We start from the raw sequence: 17344 nt of genomic DNA, 5'->3' as shown, positions 1-17344 counted from the left end.
CTCTCCTTTCCTATATATTTGCAGAGAGAGAGAGATAACATTTTTTAAAAGGTCCCCTTTTCAATATCCCCGCCCCACCCCCGCCCCTTGAACTTTAACCAAAAACTTTGCCTAGGCTGAGATGATGCCATCAGTCTGCTGCAGGCAGGAGGAAGCATTTCCTCAGTCACTCCCCCTCCCCCAGTGATCAGACTGCAACATTGGAACTTTTCAACCAGTCCCAATGTGGGAAGCTGCAGCAGGGGGCTGATCTGTGTCAGACATTTGTGAACACAGTCTTATGGGCCATACACACCATACAATCGTCTTTTAGATTTTTTTTTTTACTTTAGAATTACCAAAACCGTCTAATAGGAGGTCAGACCTAAACCCTTCCAATGTGAATGCAGTCAGGCCGGCCCTTCTACTACACAGCTGAAGGTAAATCTACCAACAAAAGTTGTATAGTGTGTGTCCAGATTAAGACCGGCATCTCCGAGTCGCCAGGAAGGAGATGGTGACCCTGGATGATGCCTGAATAAAGATGGCGCCGTCCTTCTGGAGAGAAAAGCACATACAGGTGTTGCCAAGTGGGGGGGGGGGGAATTCTGCTCTTTTTTTTCCTGTCTCACTCCCATAAAGCCACAGTGAAGTCTCTCCCGGTGGAAGGTTAGGATGGGCCGAGATATGGGGACACACCCGGCAATTTCTCCTAATCGCACATTGCGCTGGTGGGGGGGGGGGCAGGGAAAGGTGCGGGGTGTGAGCTCACCAGTCTACAGAGAGATCCACATTTCTCCTCCTCCCTGGATGGAGCGCATTGACCGAGTATTGATAAAGCGGGGGAGGGGAGGGAGGGGGCGGGGCGTCGCTCCCAGTTCTAGGAATTTTGTCCGGGGATTTCGTTACGTCGTCTCGTAAAGTGTAAAAATTTCCTTTAACATTAAATGGCTGAGAGCCGAAGACTCTGTGCATGAGAATCCTACCCTGGGCTGTGTATTGGGATCATTTCACAAGCCACGCCCCCCCCCCACAAACAGTTAGGAAACACCCCCTAGGGTCACAATTAACCCTTTAATTACCACTGTGTTAACCCCTTCCCTGCCAGTGTCATTATTACAGTGACATTCTCTGGAATGATCACAGAGAGCCTGGGATCCTTCTTATACAGGATCACAGGTCTCTATGGTCATTTCACAAGCCACGTCCCTATACAGTAAGAAAACACCCCCTAGGCTCATAATTAACCCTTTGATCGCCCATTGTGTTAGCCCCTTCCCTGCCAGTGTCATTAGTACAGTGATATTCTCTGGAATGATCACAAAGCGCCTGTGATCCTTTTTATACAGGAACACAGGTCTCTATGGTCATTTCACAAGCCACGCCCCCATACAGTTAGAATCACTCCCTTAGGTACACATTTAACCCCTTGATCACCCACTGTGTTAACCCCTTCCCTGCCAGTGTCATTAGTACAGTGACATTCTCTGGAATGATCACAAAGCCTCTGTGATCCTTCTATACAGGAGCACAGGTCTCTATGGTCATTTCACAAGCCACGCCCCCATACAGTTAGAATCACTCCCCTAGGTACACATTTAACCCCTTGATCACCCAACTGTGTTAACCCCTTCCCTGCCAGTGTCATTATTACAGTGATATTCTCTGGAATGATCACAAAGCGCCTGTGATCCTTCTATATAGGGACACATGTCTCTATGGTCATTTCACAAGTCCCTCCCCCTACAGTTAGAAAACATCCCGAAGGCTCAGAAATTAACCCTTTAATTACCACTGTGTTAACCCCTTCCCTGCCAGTGTCATTATTACAGTGATATTCTCTGGAATGATCACAAAGCGTCTGTGATCCTTCTATACAGGAATACATGTCTCTATGATCATTTCACAAGCCACGCCCCCCCCACACAGTTAGAAAACACCCCCTAGGCTCACAATTAACCATTTAATCACCCACAGTGTTAACCCCCTCCCTGCCAGTGTCATTATTACAGTGACATTCTCTGGAATGATCACAGAGCGTCTGTGATCCTTCTATATAGGATCACGTCTCTATGATCATTTCACAAGCCCCTCCCCCCCAGTTAGAAAACACTCCCCTAGTCTCACACAATTAACCCTGTAATCACCCCTAGGTTAACCCCTTTCCTGCCAGTGTAATTATTACAGTGATATTCTCTGGAATGATCACAGAGCGCCTGTGATCCTTCTATATAGGGACACAGGTCTCTATGATCATTTCACAAGCCACGCCCCCAGTTAGAAAACACTCCCCTAGGCTCACAATTGACCCTTTGAGCACCCCTAGGTTAACCCCTTCCCTGCCAGTGTCATTATTTTGGTGATATTCTCTGGAATGATCACAGAGCGCCTGTGATCCTTCTTATACAGGAACACAGGTCTCGATGGTCATTTCACAAGCCACGCCCCCATACAGTTAGAAACACGCCACTAGGCACACAATTAACCCTTTGATCACCCACTGTGTTAACCCCTTCCCTGCCAGTGTAATTAGTACAGTAACATTGCATATATATTTTTAGCACTGATTACTGCAGTAATGTCACTGGTCCCCCCAAAAGTGTCAAAAATGTCAGTTAAGGGACCGATCTGTCCGCCGCAATGTCGCAGTCCCACTAAAAATCCCTGATTGCCGCCATTACTAGTGAAAAAAAAAAAAAAATAAATAAATAAAAATGACAAATCTTTCCCCTAGTTGTAAATGCGATAACTTTTGCACAAACCAATCAATATCCTCTTATTGCGATTTTTTTTTTTTTTACCAAAAATATGTAGCAGAAACCAAATTGGCCTAAAATGATGAAAAATTTTGATTTTTAATATTTTTTTTTCGGAATGTTATATAGCAGAATGTAAAAATATTTTTTTTTTTCTTTCCAGAATTGTCGCTTTTTTTTTGTTTATAGCGCAAAAAATAAAAATCGCACAGGCGATCAAATACCACCAAAAGAAATCTCTATTTGTGGGAAAAAAAGGACATCAATTTTATTTGGGTACAGCGTCGTATGACCGCGCAATTGTCAGTTAAAGTAACGCAGTGCCGAATCACAAAATATGGCCTGGTCATTAAGGGGGAAAATCTTCCGGTCTAGAAGTGGTTAAAATGCCTTGATGGGTGGGTGTGTCAGTCTGGAGGAGTGGGCGTTCCTAGGCACCCTGCATTTGCATGTGGACCGCCCACCTGCGATGCCGAGCCGCCTTGATTGAAAGAACTGAAATCCAATGATTGAAAGGGGCGGGCCCAGAGATGGTCAGGCTGCGGAGGAAAGGGCTAGATCTGACTTGCTGCAGCTTCAGTAGTACCTCCATCTCTTCTCCATTCCCCAGCCTGTGATTGGACAGTGAATGGAGAAGCAGCAGACTGATGAGCTCATCTGTCACTCTGCTCTCTCCTCCTATCAGCGTGCTCATTTGCACTGCAGTCACCCTGTGCTGCTTCTCTCCCTCCCCCAGTCTGAGCTCTGCTGTACGCGGGAATTTGTACCAAATTGTATTTAGATTTGTGCGGGGGGGGGGGGGGGATCCTAAAAACATGACCTGCCGGGGGGTAAGGGTTCCCCTTCACTTCTTCCCTGACAGCTACATAAAAGGTTATGTAGGAGGGTAAGGGGAGGGGCAGAGGAGTTGGGCCAGCACAGACAGTGATTAGACATTGCCAGAAGAGGAGAGGGCAATGTTCTGCAAGGAGGGAGGGGAGGGGCAGAGGAGCTGGGCCAGCACAGACCGTAATTAATTAGACGTTGCCAGTAGAGGAGAGGGCCATGACTTTCAAGGTGGGAGGGGAGGGGCAGAGGAGCTGGGCCGGCACAGACCTTAATTATTAGACATTGCCAGTAGAGGAGAGGGAAATGATCTGCAAGGAGGGAGGTGAAAGGATGGGGTAGAGGAGCTGGGCCAGCACAGACAGTAATTAGACATTGGCAGAAGAAGAGACGGCCATAACCTGCACAGAGGGAGGGGAGGAGCTGGGCCAGCACAGACCGTAATTAATTTGACGTTGCCAGAAGAGAAGAGGGCCATGACCTGCAAGGAAGGAGGGGAGGGGCAGAGGAGCTGGGCCAGCACAGACAGGTATTAGACATTGGCAGAAGACGAGAGGGCCATGGCCTGCACAGAGGGAGGGGAGGAGCTGGGCCAGCACAGACCATAATTAACTAGACGTTGCCAGTAGAGGAGAGGGCCATGACCTGCAAGGAGGGAGGGGAGGAGCTGGGCCAGCACAGACAGGAATTAGACATTGCTAGTAGAGGAGAGGGCCATGACCTGCAAGGAGGAAGGTGAGGTGCAGAGGAGCTGGGCCAACACAGACAGGAATTAGACATTGCCAGAAGAAGAGAGGGCCATGACCTGCAGGAAGGGGGGGAGGGGCAAAGGAGCTGGGCCAGCACAGACAGTAATTGGACATTGCCAGTAGAGGAGAGGGCAGGAAGGGATGGGGGCTTTAATAGGGAATTAACCCCTCCCTGACCGGTCACTTTTTTTTTTTTTTTTTTTAGCAAGTTTGAAGCCAAATTGGAAATCAATAAAAAATAATTGATGGATTTTATTATCTCTTTTTCTATGTTATTAGTTTATTTTGGGCGTGTGAACGGTAATAACCCCTTCACTGATGGCGGGAGTTCCTGCTGGCGCCTTCCCCTATCTGTGAATGGGACATTTGTCCTCCCCGTCCTTCTCCACTCTACAAGGGCAACCGCCCCTCCCGCCCCTCCCTTCTCCTTCTGCCAGATCCCCACCCTGCACTTCCATAGAGAAGGGGAGCTTGGGGGGGGAGGGGAGGGGGACCCTCTCATTCTCTCCTCTTTTATTAAGTACAGATGTCTTATTAACCCCTTTATTACCCTCCGAAACGCACAAAATATACCGAATAATAAAATACAGAACTTCTGTACGGTGACCCCCCCACTCTGTTCAAGGTGGGGGGATGGGGCTAAAAATCCTTCCACTAAATACTGAAAAAAAAAGCGTTGCTGTGCAACAATACATTTAATGGCGGACTACAAAACACCTCCCCCCTGTGATAGAGAAGAGAGGGCGGCGCTATGTAGTCCTAGCACAGCGTCATGTAGTTCTTACTTCTAAGAAAGTATTGTCTGTGTACTGTAATCATTAACAATACAGTTCTCCTGCTTCCTGTGATCTCCCTGGACTACAAAACACCTCCCCCTGTGATAGAGAAGAGCGGGAGGTGTTATGTAGTCCTAGCACAGCGTCATGTAGTGCTAATTTCTAAGAAAGCATTGTCTGTGTACGGTCATCTCTGACAATACAGTTCTCCAGTGTGCTCCCTTCTGGACTGTTATCAGTTACATTGTTTCCGGTTATCTCAGTGGACTACAAAACACCTCCCCTGTGATAGAGAAGAGAGGGCGGTGTTATGTAGTTCTAACCTCTAAGAAAGCATTGTCTGTGTTCTTTAATCTCTGAGAATACAGTTCTCCTGTTTCCTGTTATTTCCGTGGACTACAAAACACCTCCCGCATGATGGAAAAGAGAGGGAGGTGTTATGTAGTCCTAGCACAGCGTTATGTAGTTCTAACTTCTAAGAAAGCATTGTCTGTGTACTGTAATCATTAACAATACAGTTCTCCTGCATGTTCCCTTCTGGACTGTTATCAGTTACATTGTTTCCTGTTTTCTCAGTGGACTACAAAACACCTCCCCTGTGATAGAGAAGAGAGGGTGGCGCTATGTAGTCCTAGCACAGCGCCATGTAGTTCTATCTGCTAAGAAAGCATTGTCTGTGTACTGTAATCTCTGACAATACAGTTCTCCTGCTTCCTGTTATCTCAGTGGACTACAAAACACCTCCCCCCTGTGATAGAGAAGAGCGGGAGGTGTTATGTAGTCCTAGCACAGCGTCATGTAGTTCTAACTTCTAAGAAAGCATTGTCTGTGTACTGTAATCTCTGACAATACAGTTCTCCTGCGTGTTCCCTTCTGGACTGTTATCAGTTACACTGTTTCCGGTTATCTCAGTGGACTACAAAACACCTCCGCCTGGGATAGAGAAGCGAGGGCGGTGTTATGTAGTTCTAACCTCTAAGCAAGCATTGTCTGTGTGCTTTAATCTCTGGGAATACAGTTCTGTTTCCTGTTATCTCAGTGGACTACAAAACACCCCCCATGAGAGAGAAGAGAGGGAGGTGTTATGTAGTCCTAGCACAGCATCATGTAGTTCTAACTTCTAAGAAAGCATTGTCTGTGTACTGTAATCTCTGACAATACAGTTCTCCTGTGTGTTCCCTTCTGGACTGTTATCAGTTACATTGTTTCCTGTTATCTCAGTGGACTACAAAACACCTCCCCTTATGATAGAGAAGAGAGGGAGGTGTTATGTAGTCCTAGCACAGCGCCATGTAGTGCTAACTTCTAAGAAAGCGTTGTGTGTGTACTGTAATCTCTGACAATACAGTTCCCCTGCTTCCTGTTATCTCCATGGACTACAAAACACCTCCCCCCTGTGATAGAGAAGAGAGGGAGGTGTTATGTAGTCCTAAACTCCAATAAATGTCTCTTATTTGCTTCCCTTTGGTCTGTTAAATCTCCCATTTAGGCCCCGTTCGCATATTGAGGGCCGATTCACATCACATGCAGCCCTGTGCGCGCATCAAAAACGCATGGAAAGTAGGTTATATTGAGTTCAATGGCAGAGATCACTCCAGTGCTTGCAGTTCCAGAAAAAATAAAAAAATAAAGGACATGCTGCATTTTTCCCTGCACTGAACTGAACTTGGAACACTGTAAAACGCATCAAAAACGCACCGGAATGCACCTAGAACACACATGTTCTTTTTTAAGAAGGTTAAGAAAAAAAAAAGGGGGGATGCACTGGACTGCATCAAAAACACACCAAAAATGCACTGAAATGCACCATAAACACACCTAAACGCACCATAAACGCAATGGAACCTTATTTAAGGTTAAGAAAAAAAAGGGGGGGGGAATGCACTGGACTGCATCAAAAACACACCAAAAACGCACTGGAATGCACCTAAACGCACCATAAACGCACTGGAACACACATGTCCTGTTTTAAGGTTAAGAAGAAAAAAAAGGGGGGGGGGGAATGCACTGGATTGCATCAAAAACACACCAAAAACGCACTGGAATGCAACTAAATGGACCATAAATGCACTGGAATGCACACTTATTTAAGGTTAAGAAAAAAAAGGGGGGGGGGGAAGCACTGGACTGCATCAAAACCCACAAAAAACGCACTGGAATGCACCTAAACGCACCATAAACGCACTGGAACACACATGTCCTTTTTTAAGGTTAAGAAAAAAAAAAGGGGGGAGAGGGATGCACTGAACTGCATCAAAAACACACCATAAACGCACTGGAACGCATCAAAAGGGCACATGCAGAAAAGCATCTGGAACGCATCTAGACTGCGTTTTTATGGTGTGAACTGCGTTCCAGTGCGTTTTTGATTTAGTCCAGTGCATTCTTTCCCCCTCTTTTTTTTTTTCTTAACCTTTAGGGCCAGTTTACACCACATGCAGTCCAGTGCGTTTTTATTTTTCTGCATCACAAACGCATGGAAAGTAGGTTATATGGTTTCTAATGGCATAGTTCACTCCAGTGCAGTCCAGTGCATTTTTTTATGCATCAGAAAGCACATGTAAAGTAGGATATATGGTTACCATTGGCAATCAAAACGCATCAAAAATGCACTGGAACACACATGTCCTTATTTAAGGATGAGAAAAAAGAGGGGGGGGGGGGAGGCACTGGACTGCATTAAAAACGCACCAGAACACACGTCCTTATTTAAGGTTAAGAAAAAAGAGGAGGGGGGGGAGGAATGCACTGGACTGCATCAAAAACGTACTGGAACACACATGTCCTTATTTAAGGTTAAGAAAAAGGATGCACTGATGGGCACTGATGAGGAAGCTTTGATGAGGCTGCACTGATGGGTGGCACTGATATGCAGCAATGATGGGCACTGATGAGGCAGCACTGATGGACACTGATGAGGAAGCATTGATGAGGCTGCACTGATGCAAGGCACTAATGGGCTGCCCTGATGGGCGGCACTGATGAGGATGCACTAATGGGCACTGATGAGGAAACACTGATATGCAACACTGATGGGCACAGATGAGGAAGCATTGATGGGTGGCACTGATGAGGCTGCACTAATAGGCACTGATGAGGCAGGACTGATGAAGAAGCATTGATGAGGCTGTACTGATATGCAGTGCTGATGGGCACTGATGAGACCCTGAAGAGGAAGCATTGATGAGGCTGCACTGATGCGAGGCACTAATGGGCTGCCCTGATGGGTGTCACTGATGGGCTGCACTGATGGGCGGCACTGATGAGGATGCACTAATGGGCACTGATGAGGAAGCACTGATATGCAACACTGATGGGCACAGATGAGGAAGCATTGATGAGGCTGCATTGATGGGTGGCACTGATGAGGCTGCACTAATGGGCACTGATGAGGTGGCGCTGATAAAGAAGCATTGATGAGGTTGTACTTATATGCAGTGCTGATGGGCACTGATGAGACCCTGAAGAGGAAGCATTGATGAGGCTGCACTGATGGGCTGCACTGATGGGTGGCACTGATGGGCAGCACTGATGGGTGGCACTGATGAGGATGCACTAATGGGCACTGATATGCAACACTGATGGGCACAGATGAGGAAGCATTGATGAGGCTGCATTGATGGGTGGCACTAATGAGGCTGCACTGATGGGCACTGATGAGGCTGCACTGATTAAGAAGCATTGATGAGGCTGCACTGATATGCAGTGCTGATGGGCACTGATGAGACACTGAAGAGGAAGCATTGATGAGGCGGCACTGATGGGCACTAATTGGCACTGGTGGGGCTGCACTGATTATCTATGTACGTTTTCCCTGTCAGGATTGCCAGCAACTCTGTTTACACTGTGATTGTCTGTGATTGGACACAGCTGATCATGTGGTAAAAGGTCGCTGTGATTGGCCCATTACCACAATCTGCGATCAGCTGTGTCTGAAGCACACAGAGCGCACCGGATGCGCATGAGAGGCGCGATTTCAGGAGGACGTCCAAGCATGCCCTCCCGGAACCAGAGAGCCGCGCTGTATTGTTGATGGGAATCCAGCAATTTTCTTTATTGCAACTGGTGGTTGCAGGAAAGAAAACTGAATCCTTGGTGTCATTCATTTGCTTTTACAAACACTTTAAGAGCTCGTTCACAGCCAGGGGGCGGTAAAATAGGCGTGATTTTACTGCCTCTCACCCGCCACCCTGCTGTGCCTCAACCGCGGGTTTCGCTTATGGTTGAAGCGCGGCAGTGCAGGATTTTCAGAGTTAAAACAGCCAATGTAGCGGCAACCTATCGCCAAAAGGGCACTCAGGCAGTGACATGGACACCCAGAGAAGGCCCCCACTGCCAGACATACAATAGGAAGTGTCTATCGCGACTCAGGCAGTGACATGGACACCCAGAGAAGGCCCCACTGCCAGACATGACATAGGAAGTGTCTATCGCGACTCAGGCAGTGACATGGACACCTAGAGAAGGCCCCACTGCCAGACATGCAATAGGAAGTGTCTATCGCGACTCAGGCAGTGACATGGACATCCAGAGAAGGCCCCACTGCCAGACATGCAATAGGAAGTGTCTATCGTGACTCAGGCAGTGACATAGACACCCAGAGAAGGCCCCACTGCCAGACATGCAATAGGAAGTGTCTATCGCGACTCAGGCAGTGACATGGACACCCAGAGAAGGCCCCACTGCCAGACATGCAATAGGCAATGTCTATCGCGACTCAGGCAGTGACATAGACACCCAGAGAAGGCCCCCACTGCCAGACATGCAATAGGAAGTGTCTATCGCGACTCAGGCAGTGACATGGACACCCAGAGAAGGCCCCACTGCCACACATGCAATAGGAAGTGTCTATCGCGACTCAGGCAGTGACATGGACACCCAGAGAAGGCCCCACTGCCAGACATGCAATAGGAAGTGTCTATCGCGACTCAGGCAGTGACATGGACATCCAGAGAAGGCCCCACTGCCAGACATGCAATAGGTAGTGTCTATCGCGACTCAGGCAGTGACATGGACATCCAGAGAAGGCCCCACTGCCAGACATGCAATAGGTAGTGTCTATCGCGACTCAGGCAGTGACATGGACACCCAGAGAAGGCCCCACTGTCAGACATGCAATAGGAAGTATCTATCGCGACTCAGGCAGTTACATAGACACCCAGAGAAGGCCCCCACTTCGAGACATGCAATAGGAAGTGTCTATCTTGACTCTGGCAGTGACATGGACACCCAGAGAAGGCCCCACTGCCAGACAGGCAATAGTAAGTGTCTATCGCGACTCAGGCAGTGACATGGACACCCAGAGAAGGCCCCACTGCCAGACATGCAATAGGAAGTGTCTATCGCGACTCAGGCAGTGACATGGGCACCCAGAGAAGGCCCCCACTGCCAGACATGCAATAGGCAGTGTCTATCGCGACTCAGGCAGTGACAGACAACCAGAGAAGGCCCCACTGCCAGACATGCAATAGGAAGTGTCTATCGCAACCCAGGCAGTGACATGGACACCCAGAGAAGGCCCTCACTGCCAGACATGCAATAGGAAGTGTCTATCGCAACCCAGGCAGTGACATGGACACCCAGAGAAGGCCCCCCACTGCCAGACATGCAATAGGAAGTGTCTATCGCGACTCAGGCAGTGACATGGACACCCAGAGAAGGCCCCCCCACTGCCAGACATGCAATAGGTAGTGTCTATCGTGACTCAGGCAGTGACATGAACACCCAGAGAAGGCCCCACTGCCAGACATGCAATAGGTAGCGTCTATCTCAACTCAGGCAGTGACATGGACACCCAGAGAAGGCCCCCCCACTGCCAGACATGCAATAGGTAGCGTCTATCTCAACTCAGGCAGTGACATGGACACCCAGAGAAGGCCCCCACTTCCTCTCTACAGAAGAGAAGGGAAGATTGGAGCTCCGCATGGCAGCGGATTTAGGTGAGTAAAATAGGCATTTAAAAAAGGGTAAAGCCTCTTACTTCCTGTTGCGCCTCTGGGACAGGAAGTGAAAGGAAATCTTCCCAACAAGACATAAGCAATAATAAGACAGGTTTTAACCCTTTCCTACTCGGTCCAAAAAAACCCCAAAATATACAGTATTTTACTTTCTGTACTGTAAAGGATAACTGCACCGTTTTTCCGTTAACCTCTTGTCCAGGTAATGCATATGTATGGCACCAAGGAAACTGTGCTTCATTGGCTGCTCGGATGTTGGCAACTGGTTCACATAGTGTCTTTGGTTGCTTGGACACAGGCAACTGGACCATACAGTGTTATTGGTTGCTAGGATACAGGTGGCTGAGCCGCACAGCGTTATTGGTTCCTAACGCTGGCAACTAGTCCGCACAGCATTATTGGTTGCTAGGAGGCAGCTTTCTGGGCAGTTCAATGTCATTGGTTGCTAGGATGCAAGCAGGTTTGCCGCATAGCATCATTGGTTGCTAGGATGCAGGCAGCTTGGCTGCCCACCATCATTGGTGGCTAGGATGCTGGCAGCTGGGCTGCACAACACCATTGGTTGCCGGTGGCTGGGCTACATGGCGTCAGTGGTTGCTAGGACACAGGTAGCACAGCATCATTGGTTGGTAGAATGCAGGAAACTGGTCGCACAGCATCATTGGCTGCTGGAACACAGGCGGCTGGGCCGCACCACATCATTGTTTGCTGGGACGCGGGCAGCTGGCAGCACAGCATTATTGGTTTCTAGGATGCAGGCAGCTGGTCGCACAGCACCATTGGTTGCTAGGATGCAGGCGGCTTGGTGGCACAGCCATGCATTGGTTGCTAGGACGCAGGCAGCTGGCTGCACATCATTATTGGTTTCTAGGATGCAGATCACACAGCATTATTGGTTGTTAGGATGCAGACAGCTGGCCGCACAGCATCATTGGCTGCTAGGATGCTGGCAGCTGGCCGCACAGCATCATTGGTTGCCAGGACGCAGGCGGCTGGGCCGCACAGAATACATTGGTTGCTAGGATGCAGGCAGCTGGCCGCACAGCATCATTGATTGCTAGGACGCAGGCAGCTGGCCGCACAGCATCATTGATTGCTAGGACGTAGGCAGCTGGCCGCACAGCATCGTTAATTGCTTGGATGCAGGCAGCTGTCCTCACAGCACCATTGGTTGCTAGGATGCAGGCAGCTGGGCCGAACAGTGTCATTAGTTGCCAGGATGCAGGTTTCTAGGTTGTATAGCATTACTGGTTGCTAGGACACTGATGGATAAGCTGTACATCATTATCATGTACCATAACAACCAATAAAGTTGTGCGGCCCAGCCACCAGCATCACTTTGCCCCATCAGCGACCTGCCCCTGGGGGCCATTGCATGCATGTGCACAAAGGGGTACACCCAGTGCGGATATATTTGCTGTGCGTCGCTAGGCAGGGATGCACAGCAAAGATCACTAAGTCAAGTAACAGGTAAGTACGGGATCTGGGGGGTGAGGGGTTTTAAGACAATAAGGGTTTAAAGAACCATGGTACCAAAGACGAAGTTATTTATTCAGAAACAAAGGTGTGCAAAAACACGTTTCAGCACAAAATCGCAATAGGCATCATTGCTCCTGTAACGCGATCGCAGAGCGCAAAGTCGATTGCTGAGCGTTTGTATCAATTGGCTTTTGCGATTCTTCCCAGGCTACATTCCTGCAAAGTGTTTTCTTGTTGCTAATGAGGGTAACGTGAGCTCACCCGATGAGCGTTCACACCCTCCTCCTTCCTATGGGGAGGGGGGTATGGAGGAGGAGAAGGGTGTGTGAGCAGCAGGCGTTCCCTTGTCCATTTAAACAAGTCATCCCCACCCAGGGTGTGCCCGGTTTCAGCTCTCCCCAGATCCTTAAGGAGTCATAGCGTAGAATAAATAGACTGCACAGAGCAAGATCTCTTTGTGGATCACGGTTTTGCTTTGTGTTTTTCCACTTCATCGGTGATGCCGTAGACGTCCTCATTTTATTTCTAATGCAGATCTCGGAGCCAGGATCGCCGTAGGTTTTGGCTTTAAATTGGAACGAAACTTACGAAAATGTGCTAATTGGTAGAGGTTTTTTTTTGGCAAAAGAGCCTCTTCTGACTAAGAATGCATTTACCTGTCCCGAGTGGCGGGATGATATAACACCATTACACATGCCAAAGAGTTTTGGTATCATTGGCCTTCAAAGAAAGGAGACGTTGGGCCAGAAGAAGATCGCGGTGGTGGATGGAACAAGTGTGGACCTCACATCGCTGGAGGAGGCACGACAAGGGGGTAAGTCTGCCATAATGTGCTGTACGTTTCTCCCCATTAAAAGTTATTTTTTAGGTTTGGATTGAGTGGCGAGGTAGGTTGGACAAGGTAGAAATAGGTTGGACCTTATTTTATTGGTATAGAACGATGTTGATGTAGGTCAATGTTTCCCGTAATCATTCTTCACTACCCCCAATAGGCCATGTTTTGGGAATGTCCCTTAAGTAAGATAGCCACCATAAGTACATGAGCCAACTAGGATAGCTCTTAGGTAAGATAGCCGCCATGAGTACCAAGCCAACTAGGATAGCCCTTAGATAAGATAGCCGCCATAAGTACCAAGCCAACTAGAGGGAGAAAGGAGATGTTAGGCCAGAAGAAGATTGCGGTGGTGGATGGAACAAGTGTGGACCTTGCATCGCTGGAGGAGGCCCAACAAGGGGGTAAGTCTGCCATAACGTGCTGTACGTTCCTCCCCATTAAAAGTTATTTTTTAGGTTTGGATTGAGTGGCGAGGTAGGTTGGACAAGGTAAAAATAAGGTTGGACCTTATTTTATTGGTATTGTTATCCATAGAACGATGTTGATGTACGTCAATGTTTCCCATATTCATTCCTCACTACCCCAATAGGCCATGTTTTGGGAATGTCCCTTAGGTAAGATAGCCACCATAAGTACATGAGCCAACTAAGATAGCCGCCATGAGTACCAAGCCAACTAGGATAGTTTTTAGATAAGATAGCCGCCATAAGTACCAAGCCAACTAGAGGGAGAAAGGAGATGTTAGGCCAGAAGAAGATCGCGGTGGTGGATGGAACAAGTGTGGACCTCACATCGCTGGAGGAGGCACGACAAGGGGGTAAGTCTGCCATAATGTGCTGTACGTTCCTCCCCATTAAAAGTTATTTTTTAGGTTTGGATTGAGTGGCGAGGTAGGTTGGACAAGGTAAAAATAAGGTTGGACCTTATTTTATTGGTATTGTTATCCATAGAACGATGTTGATGTACGTCAATGTTTCCCATATTCATTTCTCACTACCCCAATAGGCCATGTTTTGGGAATGTCCCTTAGGTAAGATAGCCACCATAAGTACATGAGCCAACTAAGATAGCCGCCATGAGTACCAAGCCAACTAGGATAGCTCTTAGATAAGATAGCCGCCATAAGTACCAAGCCAACTAGAGGGAGAAAGGAGATGTTAGGCCAGAAGAAGATCGCGGTGGTGGATGGAACAAGTGTGGACCTCACATCGCTGGAGGAGGCACGACAAGGGGGTAAGTCTGCCATAATGTGCTGTACGTTCCTCACCATTAAAAGTTATTTTTTAGGTTTGGATTGAGTGGCGAGGTACGTTGGACGAGGTAGAAATAGGTTGGACCTTATTTTATTGGTATAGAACGATGTTGATGTAGGTCAATGTTTCCCATAATCATTCTTCACTACCCCCAATAGGCCATGTTTTGGGAATGTCCCTTAGGTAAGATAGCCACCATAAGTACATGAGCCAACTAGGATAGCCCTTAGATAAGATAGCCGCCATAAGTACCAAGCCAACTACAGTGAGAAAGGAGATGTTAGGCCAGAAGAAGATTGCGGTGGTGGATGAAACAAGTGTGGACCTCGCATCGCTGGAGGAGGCCCGACAAGGGGGTAAGTCTGCCATAATGTGCTGTACGTTCCTCCCCATTAAAAGTTATTTTTTAGGCTTGGATTGAGTGGCGAGGTAGGTTGGACGAGGTAAAAATAAGGTTGGACCTTATTTTATTGGTATTGTTATCCATAGAACGAATATTTCCCATATTCATTCCTCACTACCCCAATAGGCCATGTTTTGGGAATGTCCCTTTGGTAAGATAGCCACCATAAGTACATGAGCCAACTAAGATAGCCACCATGAGTACCAAGCCAACTAGGATAGCCCTTAGATAAGATAGCCGCCATAAGTACCAAGCCAACTAGGATAGCCCTTAGATAAGATAGCCACCATAAGTACCAAGCCAACTAGGATAGCCCTTAGATAAGATAGCCGCCATAAGTACCAAGCCAACTAGAGGGAGAAAGGAGATGTTAGGCCAGAAGAAGATCGCGGTGGTGGATGGAACAAGTGTGGACCTCACATCGCTGGAGGAGGCACGACAAGGGGGTAAGTCTGCCATAATGTGCTGTACGTTCCTCCCCATTAAAAGTTATTTTTTAGGTTTGGATTGAGTGGCGAGATAAACCCCTGTTGTGTCTTTATTGTTAATTAAGGAACGTAGAAAGATAGTGCTGGACCCGTTGGACCTTATTGTATTAGTATTGCTCTCCATAGAATGATCTTGATGTACGTCAATGTTTCCCATATTCAATCCTCACTACCCCCAATAGGCCATGTTTTGGGAATGTGCCCTAGGTAAGATAGCCACCATAAGTGCATGAGCCAACTAGGATAACCCTTAGATAAGATAGCCGCCATAAGTACCAAGCCAACTACAGGGAGAAAGGAGATGTTAGGCCAGAAGAAGATTGCGGTGGTGGATGAAACAAGTGTGGACCTCGCATCGCTGGAGGAGGCCCGACAAGGGGGTAAGTCTGCCATAATGTGTTGTACGTTCCTCCCCATTAAAAGTTATTTTTTAGGCTTGGATTGAGTGGCGAGGTAGGTTGGACGAGGTAAAAATAAGGTTGGACCTTATTTTATTGGTATTGTTATCCATAGAACGATGTTGATGTACGTCAATGTTTCACATATTCATTCCTCACTACCCCAATAGGCCATGTTTTGGGAATGTCCCTTAGGTAAGATAGCCACCATAAGTACATGAGCCAACTAAGATAGCCACCATGAGTACCAAGCCAACTAGGATAACACTTAGATAAGATAGCCACCATAAGTACAAAGCCAACTAGGATAGCCCTTAGATAAGATAGCCGCCATAAGTACCAAGCCAACTAGAGGGAGAAAGGAGATGTTAGGCCAGAAGAAGATCGCGGTGGTGGATGGAACAAGTGTGGACCTCACATCGCTGGAGGAGGCACGACAAGGGGGTAAGTCTGCCATAATGTGCTGTACGTTCCTCCCCATTAAAAGTTATTTTTTAGGTTTGGATTGAGTGGCGAGATATTAGAACCCCTGTTGTGTCTTTATTGTTAATTAAGGAACGTAGAAAGATAGCGCTGGACCCGTTGGACCTTATTGTATTAGTATTGCTCTCCATAGAATGATCTTGATGTACGTCAATGTTTCCCATATTCAATCCTCACTACCCCCAATAGGCCATGTTTTGGGAATGTGCCTTAGGTAAGATAGCCACCATAAGTGCATGAGCCAACTAGGATAACCCTTAGATAAGATAGCCGCCATAAGTACCAAGCTAACTAGGATAGCTCTTAGATAAGAAAGCTGCCAAAAGTCCCAAGCCAAATAGGATAACCCTTACATTAGATAGCCGCCATGAGTACCAAGCCAACTAGGATAGCCCTTAGATAAGATAGCCGCCATAAGTACCAAGCCAACTAGGATAGCCCTTAGATAAGATAGCCGCCATAAGTACCAAGCCAACTAGGATAGCCCTTAGATAAGATAGCCGCCATAAGTACCAAGCCAACTAGAGGGAGAAAGGAGATGTTAGGCCAGAAGAAGATTGCGGTGGTGGATGGAACAAGTGTGGACCTCTCATCGCTGGAGGAGGCCCAACAAGGGGGTAAGTCTGCCATAATCTGCTGTACGTTCCTCCCCATTAAAACTTATTTTTTAGGTTTGGATTGAGTGGCGAGATATTAGAACCTCTGTTGTGTCTTTATTGTTAATTAAGGAAACTAAAAAGATAGCGCTGGACCCGTTGGACCTTATTTTATTGGTATTGCTATCCATAGAACGATCTTGATGTACGTCAATGTTTCCCATATTCAATCCTCACTACCCCCAATATGCCAAGTTTTGGGAATGTGCCTTACATGAGCCAACTAGGATAGCCCTTAGATAAGATAGCCGCCATAAGTACCAAGCCAACTAGGGGGAGAAAGGAGATGTTCGGCCAGAAGAAGATT

General features: G+C 47.6%; 2 protein-coding genes across 4 annotated transcripts in view; both read left to right on the top strand.

Annotated features, from left to right (window-relative positions):
- LOC309559687 (Krueppel-like factor 8) overlaps positions 1-17344 on the top strand; it is an 89659-nt gene that overhangs the window by 39327 nt on the left and 32988 nt on the right. Inside the window, exon 1 of one of the 3 annotated variants that reach the window (XM_082263091.1) lies at positions 16289-16342. The exons of 1 other annotated variant lie outside the window; for it this stretch is intronic. In XM_082263091.1, the coding sequence (XP_082119217.1) occupies positions 16295-16342 (48 nt within the window). In that variant the 5' untranslated portion in view covers positions 16289-16294. Of the gene's footprint in view, positions 1-16288; positions 16343-16938; positions 16999-17344 lie in introns of those variants that run through there. One more of the 3 variants, XM_082263090.1, reaches the window with a different exon arrangement.
- The window catches only part of LOC309559680 (rho GTPase-activating protein 6-like), a 189229-nt gene that overhangs the window by 151179 nt on the left and 20706 nt on the right, over positions 1-17344 (top strand). The gene's annotated exons all lie outside the window — the stretch shown is intronic.

The sequence above is a fragment of the Pelophylax lessonae genome (genome assembly GCF_965119305.1).
Source record: "Pelophylax lessonae genome assembly, chromosome: 7".
NCBI lineage: Eukaryota > Metazoa > Chordata > Amphibia > Anura > Ranidae > Pelophylax > Pelophylax lessonae.
Note: the sequence above shows the minus strand (reverse complement) of the source record. Positions and strands in the feature narration are given on the sequence as shown.